This window comes from Hylobates moloch, unplaced genomic scaffold, assembly GCF_009828535.3.
Source record: "Hylobates moloch isolate HMO894 unplaced genomic scaffold, HMol_V3 SCAFFOLD_21, whole genome shotgun sequence".
Taxonomy (NCBI): domain Eukaryota; kingdom Metazoa; phylum Chordata; class Mammalia; order Primates; family Hylobatidae; genus Hylobates; species Hylobates moloch.
The window spans coordinates 43494727-43507337 of NW_026652296.1; the positions used below are offsets into that span (position 1 = coordinate 43494727).

At 47.5% G+C, this 12611-nt stretch overlaps 1 protein-coding gene across 5 annotated transcripts in view; it reads right to left on the reverse strand.

Moving 5' to 3' along the window:
* Positions 1–3014: 3014 nt before the first annotated feature.
* The window catches only part of BANF2 (BANF family member 2), a 35864-nt gene continuing 26267 nt past the window's right edge, over positions 3015–12611 (reverse strand). For all 5 annotated transcript variants that reach the window (XM_032142531.2, XM_058433077.1, XM_058433075.1 and 2 more), the window contains one exon: positions 3015–3218. In XM_032142531.2, the coding sequence (XP_031998422.1) occupies positions 3072–3218 (147 nt within the window). In that variant the 3' untranslated portion in view covers positions 3015–3071. The remainder of the gene's footprint in view (positions 3219–12611) is intronic.

The following is a 12611-nucleotide window of genomic DNA, read 5'->3' on the forward strand; positions in this document are numbered from 1 at the left end:
TGGAGAGAGCAAGAAAAGCAGAGCTAGAAAGAGCTAACAGACTCCAGCAGAAATATTCCAATCACTTTACGAATTTAGGAAATATTCATCACCTTAAACATAATACCTGCAAGGCTTTCAGGGGAAAAATAATAAACTTTGGTTGGTTTCTGTTTTTTCAAGAAAACATTAGCAAGTAAAAAAGTTATAAACTTAATTGATGACAGTGGTCTTGATTAGTGCTGCCACTAAATGTTCCCACTTCTCCTGCATTCAGAAGGGACCTTGCCCATTTGGAGTTAGGTGTGGCCATATGATTTCCTTTGACCAATGAAACGTGAGTGTAAATAGAATGTATTACTTTGAGAAAGAGGCTTTTACAGACAGTATGTAATTCAGCATGGCTCCTTCCCACCACCGTGGTAATCATGGAAGTGTGTGTTGAGAGGGTATCTCCATTAACCAAAACCTCAGAGTGACTACAAGAGACATAGCTCCCTGATGACATGTACTGGACACGTAGCATGAGAGAGAAGTCAACCTGTGTTGGATAAATCACTGAGATGTGGGGGGGATGTTTGTTATAGAAGCAGAACCTGGCCTATTCTGACAGATAGATACACTGATGCAAGTCAACCAATAAAGACATTATCAAAATAAATAATTCAGGAATGACAAAGATATGATCTTTAAAATAATGATACTAACAAGGATTAGTGATAAGCTCTTAGATACACAACTAGGACTAACCAATCGTAGGAAGAATGTAAATGCTATAAACCTTGACAAATTAAAATAATAAAGCCAATAAAAGTGGGAGGGAAGTAGAGAAGAATCATGAATATCAATTTCTTTTTAGTTTTATAGCAGGAATTCATACCATCTGTATTAGTCAGGGTTCTCTAGAGGGACAGAAAGGGGAGTTTATTAAGTATTAACTCACATCATCACGAGGTCCCACAATAAACTGTCTGCAAGCTGAGGAGTAAGGAGAGTCAGTCTGAGTCCCAAAACTGAAGAACTTGGAATCCGATGTTTGAGGGCAGGAAGCCAGCATGGGAGAAAGATGTAGGCTGGGAGCCTAAGCCAGTCTAGTCTTTTCACGTTTTTCTGCCTGCTTTATATTCTAGCCATGCTGGCAGCTGATTAGATGGTGCCCACCCAAATTAAGGGTGGGTCTGCCTTTCCCAGCCCACTGACTCAAATGTAATTTCCTTTGGCAACGCCCTCACAGACACACACAGGATCAATACTTTGCACCCTTCAATCCAATCAAGTTGATACTCAGTATTAGCCATCACACCATCTTTCACTGAAAACCTGAGTTTAAAATAAACCTAATGATATTAACCTCTTACTCTTTTCCTCCATATTATTCTGAAATTCAGGGAAATTGAATTAATAATTTATGACTATATCCAGAGATGAAGAAAAAATTCATCAAATTTCAGCAATTCTTTACATTTCAATTTTTTCTTTCATTTAAATAAAACTAAATTCCAACACTTTTGTCTTAGGTTGGGTTCTCCCAGAAGCAGAACCTGAATCTAAAATTGGAGTATTTTCTAGGGAGTAGGAGTAGGGGGATGATCCCAGGAAACACTGGTAGTGGAGTGGGGAAACAAGACAAGGAAGGGGAGAAGTATGAGCTGTTCAAGAGCAGGTGACCACTGTGGGAAACTAGGGCTGAATACCACTAGGGAGCTCAAACAGACTGTCTCAGAGTTTGTCCTATCTGCAGGGTAAGCTAGGACATTTATCCATCACTGTTCACCCATCACTGTGGGCCCTACTAGGCATTAACTGCTTGCCACTTCCCCTCTGCCCTGTGTGTGGGCTGATCCCACTCTTATAGCCAGAGAGACCCTCAGGCAGAAGACATTCAAGTGTTTGCTAGGAGAAGTCACTGGGCTCTACCAGAACAGCAAATACCGACAGGATGTGGGCTGGGCACCAATAGCATCTAATAAACCTTTCTTTGAGTTTAAAAAGCCTGTATAATAGACTAATCTCAGATGAATTATGCTAACTGAAAGAAGCCCACCTGAAAAGGCTACATATTATACGATTCCGTTTATATGACTTTCTGGAAAAATCTAAGCTATAAGGATGGAAAACAGATTCATGGTTGCCAGGGGTTGGGAAGGCAGAAGTGATGACTACAGAGATGCACGAGGGAACTCCCTGGGGTAATGAAAGTGTCTTACATCTTGATTATGCTGGTGAATTTGTCAAAATTTATAGACTGCACACCTGAAAAGGGTGAGTTTTACTATATGTAAATCAGGCCTCAAGAAACTGACTGTGATTTTTAAAATGTGTATGCATATCATTTCAAGAATGTTTCATTATCCTCCCTTGAGAACTTAGTGACTTGCTTCTAACAAATAGAATAAGGCAGAAGTGATATTGCATGTGTCAGAGATGAGGTCATAAAAGGCACCGTGGCTTCCTGCTTGCTCGCTCTCTCTCGGGTCACCAGCTTTGGGGGAAGCCAGATGCCATGCCACGAGCAGCCCGATGGGAAGGCCCATGTGGTGAGGAACCAAGGTGTCTTGCCAGCAGCCATGCGAGGCAGCCATCTTGGAGGTGGGTCCTCCAGCCCTGGTCCAGCCTTCAGATGACTGCTGCTGGGCCAACAGTGAGTAATCTCATGAGAGACCCTGAGACAGAACCAGCTGGCTAAACAACTCTCAGGTTCCTGACCCTCAGAAACCCTGTGAGATAGCATCATTTTTTGTTTTGAGAAGCTGCTACATGTTGGGACTATTTGTTATGCAGCAATAGATCACTAATACACTGACTTAAAATTCAATTTCTGTTTTTAAATAAAATTATCCATTCTTTCATATAAATTGTTTGCTGAGAGATATTTGACATGGTATTCATCTAAGGGGAGTGATTATGGTTTCTGGGTGGTGGGTTTGGGAGTCATTTCTCTTGCGTTTGTCCTGTTTTATGTTCTTGAACTGCTGTTTATAATGGGCGTGTATCATTAAAATTAAAAACACAAATGAGGACTCGGAGCCTGGGCATAGGTGGAGAGGGTGTCATTTTCCCCAGGGGGTGGGGGGCAGCGATGAGGTTTGTGTCTACAGGAAGCAGGCACACCACTCCTTCAGGCAGTGAGAACTCTGCTGGGCCTCACACTCAGTGGCACCAAAACAGCAAATGAGCCACCTCTGAAACTCGGCTTCATTCTTGTGCATCAGAAGGAACTGTCCCAGCAGGATGTAGGCCTGGGGAGGGGATGAGACAGGGAGGAAAGCGGGAAAGGTTACCATAAGCCAGCTCAGATGCGCTCTTCCTCCCCAACCACCAGGGCTCACGTGACAATCAAAGGAGGGGGAGCAGAGCCGATTCAAGGGAGCCTGTCAGTCCTTGAAGACCTGACATGGGTCTTAGCCCTGGTGAGAGCTAAGGCCAAGTTAAAAGTCCATCTCTCAGGGCTGGTTTGAGGGCCATCCACCCTGGAATGAATCAGACCCTGCCCTCTTCAAACTTTAACAAGCACATGAATCATGTGGGAGCTTGTTAAAATGCAGGTTCTGAAAGTCTAAGTCCAGGGAGAGGCCTGCATTTCTAACATGCTCCCGGCTGCTGCTGATCCAGGGACAACAGTTTGAGTAGCCGGGGCCTAGCACACTCCTGAAGCTCGCTTCAGACCTCCAGTGAAGCATTTCTCTTGGAAACACACACATAGCCCAGACAGAGTAAGAGACATTCCCGCCCCACTACTTCTGCAATTGTTGTAGCACGGGATTTTTCTTTTCTTCTCTTTTCTTTTCTTTTCTTTCTTTTATTTATTTTATTTTTTTTTTGAGACAGAATCTTGCTCTGTCGCCCAGGCTGGAGTGCAATGGCGTGATCTCGGCTCACTGCAACCTCCGCCTCAAGCGATTCTCCTGCCTCAGCTTCCCAAGTAGCTGGGATTACAGGTGCCTGCCACCATGCCCGGCCAATTTTCATATTTTTAGTAGAGATGGGGTTTTGCCATGTTGTCCAGGCTGGTCTCGAACTCCTGACCTCGGGTGATCCACCTGCCTTGGCCTCCCAAAGTGCTGGGATTACAGGCGTGAGCCACTGTGCCCATAGAACAGGGTTTCTAAACCTTGGCACTATTGATATTTTGGACAATGCTTGAAATGTTACGGGGGGCTGTCCTGCACATTGCAGGATGTTCAGCAGCACCCCTGATCTCTACCCATGCCAGTGGCCCCCTCCCTCCCCGACTCAAGCAGTGACAATCATAACCATCTCCAAACGTAGCCAAATGTCCCCTTGGGGGCAAAATCTCCCTGGGCTGAGAACCACTGCACATGGGGCTGACAGATGAATGGCATCTTAGCATTGATTTGTTTTTGCAAACCACCTGTGTGATCTCAGGCAACTCATGTAACCTGAAGTAAGAACCCACAGAACCTGGATCTCAGTTTCTGCACCTTCCTAAGGCACATGGTGTGCTCTGCAAATTAAATTAAGTGAATTAAGTGGGAAGGCATTCAAAAAATGTAAATTCCTCTCTCATACTGGGAGCTGTAGTCCTGTAGGAGGAGCATAGGTTTAAAACATGCTAAACCTTGTCCACATTCCCCTTCCTCAGTCTCTGTGGATAAAAAATACATGGAAGATAAGCACTCAGTGCACCATGATTTATATTTCTATGGCATTCTCAAGCTTTCTAGCTATTAATACTTGCCTCGAGGCTTTTAATCCATCGTTTATAGTTTTATTACACCATTATTGACAAGGCACAAGGACTACATGGAGGAAGGGAATTCCCAAGGCCACATAGCCAGAAACTAGCCAAGCCACTAAATGGTGGAGGCTGGAGATCTCAGGTCACATTAAACGCCCATCTCTCAGGGCTGGTTCTGGGGGCTCTCCAGCCTGGAACCAACAAGAACCAGCATCCACCCATGCCTCGAGTTCTGGGCCCTTTCCAGGAAAACCTGATGGTGTCTGTTTACTTTTAGTTATGTAAAATAAAGCAAACTTCATCTTAACCAAAGACAGCATACTTTTTAAGAAGAGAAATCAAATAAAAGCTGAATCCCAGTCATAAAATATACCCAAGCATTGAATTTTGGGGGTTTTATTTTTAGTTATGGTCCAGTTGTTGACAAGAGAAAAAAGCCAGGATTTTGTGGTGATTCTGAACTGCTACTTTAATCTTTTTTTAAAAAAGCAATTTAGTTGCTTGGTGTGATCTCATCTTACTTTATCAGTATCTTCCCATTTTGAATGGTGGATTTTACTGAGATGTATTTAAATTAATGTTTTTGAAAAATAACATTTATTAAGTGTTAATTGAGCCAGTAGGCGTAGGTGTGGGAGGTGCCAAGGTGAAGGTAACAGAAACAAGAGACACAGAGCTGTGTCCAAGGAGAGAGAACATTAATAATAATTAACAATAATTAATAGTAAGTGGCTTACACAAAGCTTTCTCCATAAAGAGAAATGTTCATGATAATACTTAATAATAATGATTAATGCTAAGTAGCACTTTTTAGCACTTCTGTCGGCCACGTGCTGCTAGACACCTGACACGTTTTAATCCACCTGATCCTCACATGTACTCACCCCTCCCGTTCCCCAGGTGGAGGTGCTAAGTCTCCTGTTTTCCTCTGCACTATTCCTGCACGTCCCAACTGTCTGCAGTCTGGCCTGGAGGCTAATGCATCCCCTGCCTGTTTTAGAAGTGGTATTGCTGGCATCAGCTGGCCTGTTAGTGAAAGCCTCCACATACCCACAGGCTCAGCAGCCAGGATGCCTGGGAACATGTGGACCCTGGGCAAACTTTCCAGGAATGCTACAGGAAGCCCCATCTTGCAGCCTCTGGAGCCAAGTGGCAACCTGACACTCCCTCCTCAGTTTTCCCTCCTGTCTCCCTGTGGCATCTTCCAGGAGGGAAAGTTGGCTTCCGTTCTCCCTTCATCCCTGAGCACTTCACCCTGCTCCCCAGGGAAGCTGAAGTCGTGGGATCCCATCACGGCCCTGCCAGATGCCTGCTTGGTTTCTCTCCCGGCTCCAGAAAGCTCCCTAATCAAGGAGAAAAGATGCTGCCCCTTTCCCTCCTTGGGCCAGAGCTCCCCAGAATTCAGCTACTGGGGTGGGAGGGGTGACACAGAAACACAGAAACCCTGAGCAGATGTCCCTGTCCTCCTACCACCCTGGACAGTGGCTGTGGCTGTGGCCGTGGCCATGGCCAAGCCAGGGAATTACATTCCTTCCTGCAGCAGTAAGAGCGGGGCTCGGCCAGGTGTGGTGGCTCACGCCTGTAATCCCAGCACTTTGGGAGGCTGAGCGGGCAGATCACCTGAGGTCAGGAGTTCGAGACCAGCCTGGCCAACATAGTGAAACCCCGTCTCTACTAAAAATACAAAAATTAGCCTGGTATGGTGGCAGGCGCCTGTAATCCCAGCTACCTGGGAGGCTGAGGCAGGAGAACTCAGGAGGTGGAGGTTGCAGTGAGCCGAGATTGTGCCACTGCACTCCAGCCTGGGCAACAGAGTGAGACTCTGTCTCGAAACAAACAAACAAACAAAAGGATGGGGGCTCAAGGGCAGAATGCCCCTCAACTCCAAGTGCAAACAGTGAGGTTCCTCCAGGGGCCGGCCCCCAAGCAGGGGAGGAATCACCCTCCAGTTTGCGGTGTCCACTTCTTGCTAAACAGCAGCAGTTTGAGCCTATGCCAGGGTTGGGTTCCCTTGCATCTGAGCCATGTTTGCACACAGTGCCTGGTGCTAAGAGCACCCTGAGCTGGTTTAACACTCGGCTCTTGTCATCTGGAAATTCTTACTAAATTTCTTTTATTTTTTTATTACTTTTTCTTTTTTTCTTTTTTTTTTTGATGACATCTCCCTCTGTCGCCCAGGCTGGAGTGCAGTGTCATGGTCTTGGCTCACTGCAACCTCTGCCTCCCAGGTTCAGGCGATTCTCCTGCCTCAGCCTCCCAAGTAGCTGGGACTACAGGTGCGTGCCACTACACTTGGATAATTTTTTGTAGGGACAGGGTTTCACCATGTTAGCCAGGATGGTCTCGATCCCCTGACCTCGTGATCTGCCCGCCTCGGCCTCCCAAAGTGCTGGGATTACAGGCATGAGCCACTGCGCCTGGCCTACTTTTTAATTTTTTTCTAAGAGACGGGATCTCATTCCGTCACCCAGGCTAGAGTTCAGTAGCAGGCAGTAGCTCTTTGCAACCATAAATTCCTGGGCTCAAATGATCCTCCCACCTCAGCCTCCCGAGTAGCTGGAACTACAGGCTCGTGCCATCACACCCCCTAATAAATTTGAACTAGAGGTCTCACATTTTCCTTTTACTGTGGGCCCCAAAAATTAAATAGCTGGCTGAGATCCACCCTCATTAAAATGCTCAGTCCTCACCATAATGCCAGGCCTTGTAAAGCAGAGATAAGCTGTCTCGGCCCTCTCATTCTCTGGCTGCTTACAGTGCTCTCTGCCCAAGTCCGCAGGTCCTGAGCACCTGTGCTGAACGGACTTCAAACACCACAAGACTCCGTGGTGCAGTGACACGACTTTCTCTGATTCTCTCTCGCCAGTTGCCTAAGTCTTCATGTCATTTCGGATTTAAACTTGTGGTTTTTTTTCTTCTTCTTCTTCTTTTTTTTGAGACGGAGTCTTACTCTATAGCCCAGGCTGGAGTGCAGTGGCACAATTGCGGCTCACTGCAGCCTCCACCTTCCGGGTTCAAGTGATTCTCCTGCCTCAGCCTCCCAAGTAGCTGGGATTCCAGCATGCACCACCATACCTGGCTAATTTTTGTATTTTCTGTACAGACGAGATTTCACCATGTTGGCCAGGCTGGTCTTGAACTCCTGACCTCAAGTGATCCTCCCAAAGTGCTGGGATTACAGGCAAGAGCTACCGCGCCCGGCTTAAACTCTGTGTGTTTGGTGTGAATCCTCACTTCAGGGAATGTTTACCCCTTCTTCCTCCTCCCTGTCTTTTAATTTTACACTAAGAAAATTATTTGCTTATCTGAAACGTAAATTGTGACCTGGCAACCCTAGGCAGAAAAACCCCAAACTTAGGTGACTGGCCCCTTGTGGGGCTCCGGCATCAGGCAGTGGAGCGCAGCGTCTCACCGCCCACCCAGCAGAGTGGACAGAGACGAGTTGGAGCCTTCAGAGGCTTCGCGGTGGAGACCTGGGGACATGATGGAGGCAGGGCCTGGCCACACTGGGGCCTTCTGGTCCTGAACTCAGTCTCGCTCCTGTCCACCGATGGCCACGAAGTAACGGAGGGAGGAGATGGGAAGCCCCGGGCATGGAGAGTCTAGAGGTAGGGCTATGGTTGGCTGCAGGCAGACATGCGAGAGAGAGCAGAGCCGCTCCTGTAAGGAGGGAGCAGAACCTCGCGGTAAGGAGGTGAGGGCGAGGGAGAGCAGAGCGAGCCTCGCCGGTAAGGAGGTAAGAGCAGCCATGCGAGAAGCACCTCCCTCACAGCTTCAGTTTTAGGGGCAGACGGCACAATGGCTTAGTTTCCAGACCCTGCAGCCTATCCGCCCAGATTCAAATTTCATCTCTGTCACCCCACGTGATCTTGAGCAATCCACACGTGGTCTCTATGCGCCTCCACTTTCCAATCAGGAAAATGGAAATGAAATAGTGTACTTTGTAGGACTGTTTTTTATAATTAAATAAGATAAATATACGTAATGCACTTAGAGGTGCTTGACATGAAGCAAATGCCAAGTGTTGCTTCTGTTTCTTCCAGTCCTATCCTCCAGGCAGCTCTTAGGAGGAATATTTAGGCTCAAGGATATGGCTTTATGGCATCTGCAAAGGGCATTGAACCGAACCAGATTCTCTGCAATGCCAAACTTACTTTTGCACTGTGGGAGAACTCAAGCACACCCACCCCACAGGGCCCTGCCCCACAGTTCTGCATTCAGGGGATGTCTGAGAATTCACCTGCCACTAGGCGGGGTTTTCACAGGGAGAAGAGAAGAACAAAGAACACAGACCTATCCCCTGCCTCCACGCAACTTAGGGAGAAAAGCATAGGCAAGCTGTGCGTCTAACATTGTGAGTGTGGACTCTTGGGGCACGTGCAGAAAAACTAGAGTCGACCATTTTTTTTTTTTTTTTTTTTTTGAGACGGAGTCTCCCTCTGTCACCCAGACTGGAGTTCAGTGGTGCAATCTCGGCTCACTGCAACCTCTGCGTCCCGGGTTCAAGTGATCCTCCCACCTCAGCCTCCCAAGTAGCTGGGACTACAGGCATGTACCACCACACCCAGTTAATTTCTGTAGTTTTAGTGGAGATGGGGTTTCACCACCTTGGCCAGGCTGGTCTTGAACTCCTAACCTCAAGTGATCTGCCGGACTTGGCCTCCCAAAGTGCTGGGATTACAGGCGTGAGCCACCATGTCCAGCTAGAGTCGACCTTTTGTCAGATGTCACAACACGGAGCTCCCACCAAAAACCCAAACTGCTCAGAAAAAGGAGCCTGTTGGGTGGGGTGGCAGAAAGAAGGCTTCCCAGGGGAGGTGGGCTGTGAGTAGGGTCTTGAAGGGGGATCAAAACTCGTTTCAAGAGAGGCTTCAGGTTGGCAGGAGGGTAGTTGGCGGACAGTCTGGCTGTAGTATAGGGGTCAGGGATGGGGCAGGGGGTCAGAGAAGACAAGACAGAGCTAGAGTGAAGCACAGAGAGCCTCACTGGCATGTGCACCATGAATTTTCTGTTTCCACAGTTCCTTTCTCCCTTACAGCTCTTTCGCCCTTACATCTAGACCAGTGCTGTCCAGCAGAAATAAGTGAGCTAGCCACATATGTGATTTTGATTTTCCTAGTAGCCATAGTAAAAATTGGGAAGGAAACAAGTGAAATTCATTCTAATAATATATTTTATCTCATATTTCCAAAATATTATCATTTCAACATGTAATCAATAAAATAATTACAGATGAGCTATTTTACGTTCCTTTTTTGGGCTGTCTTTAACACTGCAGGGTGTGTTTTATATTTCTAGTACGTCTCAGTTCGGACAAGGGCACAGGTACCTGCGGCCGCTGTCTGGATCTAGAGCCTCAGGCCACAGCTGACGCTGATTGCTCCTGGGAAGGGCAGATACAAAACACCCAGAAGACGGCTATCACATGTGGCTTTTAAGCTCCCGCAGAGGCTTATGCAGCTCCATGGCAGAATCAATAGTTTTGAAAGTCCTGACTTAAACCAGGAGCCGGAGACCAGTTCATGCCAAAAGCCAAAGCTCTGGGGAAAATGGGGACAGGCAGTAAGAACAATCCCCTCCCAGCACCCCACATCTTCCGTTAAAAAAAGCTGAAAGACCTGTGTGAGAGGAGGAATGGAGGAGAAGGTACTCGATGTAGGGGCTGGTAAGAGTTTGAGAAGGGGACTCCCAGAGAGGTAATAGGACATCCAGATAAATCGGCGGGGTGTCTCATCTCCCCCAGGGCATCCAGCACCCTGGAGTCTCTATAGAGAGAGCAGATGGCTGAGTGCGGAGCCCAGGGAGGTAAGTGTGAGGGTGGCCCACAGGCCTGCATTCCAGCAGGTGCACAGAGAGGGTGCAGAAAGGGCTGAGAGAGCAGAGCCCATGGGACGAGGCCAGGAACGCTGTCACAAGCAAGGGTGACCCAAGTGGCTTTGTGCACAGCAAAGAAACTGAAGCTGAGCCCCAGCCTGGGGTGGGACAGGGAGCAGGGGAGGGTGATGGCTGCACCTTGGCAGAAGCCAGCAAAGACAGGAGGTCGCATGAGGTCCAGAGAGATGTCCCTCCCTGTGCCAGGATTAGGTATCCTGCAGGCAAGGTATGAAAATACAAGAGGCTGGCGTGGTGGCTCATGCCTGTAATCCCAGCACTTTGGGAGGATCACTTGAGCCCAGGAGCTGAGACCAGCCTGGACAACATGGCAAAACCGTGTCTCTACAAAAAAAACACAAAAGATTAGCTGGGCATAGTGGTGCATGCCTCTAGTCCTAGCTACTCGGGAGGCTGAGGTGGAGGCTGCGCCCAGGATGAGGAGGTTGCAGTGAGCTGAGATCATGTCACTGCACCCCAGCCTGGGCAATATGATGAGACTGTCTTAAAACAAAAACAAAACCAAAAACAAAACAAAATAAAAACCACCAAGAGTCGGCATCTTTATTGGCTAAATCTGAGAACCCTGTCCTGCCAGGATCTGCCCGCCCGGGATGCTGTCATTGCTGACCCTGACTTCAGATGGGTCGTCACCCTGAAGCACTTGCCTATCTTGGAGAGGACGCATCTGGGTCTCCTCCTGGGTCTCACTACAGGCCCAGCCAGACTCCAGACCCTGATACAGGGTCTCACCGCCAAATTTAGCCTAAGCCTCCTCCCTGCCGGGCATAACCGCCTGGCCATAGATCTTCTTGTGCAATTTGTGACAGTACAATCCACGGCTGCTCCAGTCCTCACCTGGGAGCGGACCAGGCACTACTCCTCGGAGCCCTTGTCTCCTCATTGGTAAAGTGGAGAGAGTGACCCTCATCTCAATCACAAGTGTGGGCGGCTCAAAGCAAAGGACACAGGTGATAGCCCCAGTGCCAGTGCCTAAAATTAGCAGCTCTAGGAAAGTGCTCACTGCACTGGCCAGGAGGTCATGGACACAAGAGGAGCACATCTACAGGGACCTGGCTGCACACAGACAAACCGTCCCCACAGCCCTGAGTCAACAGGCAAGTTTTCAGATGCCTGACATTTTTCCATTATTCATTCATTTTTTGTTCTAAAACCCACCCACCTATAATCCTCATTTAAAACACAGTTAAGCTGTTCAAACACACAGACTTAAACTGGAAAAGGCAACACTACAGAGACAGAAAATAAATCAGTGGTTGCCAGGGACTGAGGCTGGTGAATATGAAGAGCACAAGGAAATATTTTGAGTACTGGGATTGCTCTGTGGCTTGACTATGGTAGCGGCTGCATCACTGCATGCATGTGTCAAAACTCATAGAACTACGTACTAAAAAGGGTGAAATTTACTGTATGTATGTCAATTATACCTTAATAAAAACATTTTTAAAATAATGAGTATAGCTGAACAACAACCACAAAACCCCACAATTATGGACACATTTAATCAATGGTGTTCGACATCAGGAGAGTGGTTACCCCTAAGGGTAGGGGATAGTCTTGGCCAAGAAGAGACACAAGAGAACCATTTGGAATTTTGGAGACATCTGATTGCTGGATCTGGGTAGTGGGTACATAGGTGTACATATGTGTGTAAAAATTCATTGATCTGTACCCTTTATATCAACACATATTCTCCTAGGTATGTTACATCACAATAGGAAAGTAAAAGGAAGAATGATTTCTTTTTTTAAAAAAGGAATTTTTTGTCAGGTGTGATGGCTCGCACCTATAATCCCAGCACTTTGGGAGGCCGAGGTACGTGGATCACTTGAGTCCAGGAGTTTGAGACCATCCTGAGCAACATGCCAAAACCCTGTCTCTACAAAAAATACGAAAAATTAACCAGGCGTGGTGGCATACACCTGTAGTCCCAGCTACACAGGAGGCTGAGGTGAGAGGATCGCTTGAGCCTGGGAGGCAGAGGTTGCAGTGAGCCGAGATGGCACCACTGCACTCCAGCCTGAGCAACAGAGTGAGACCC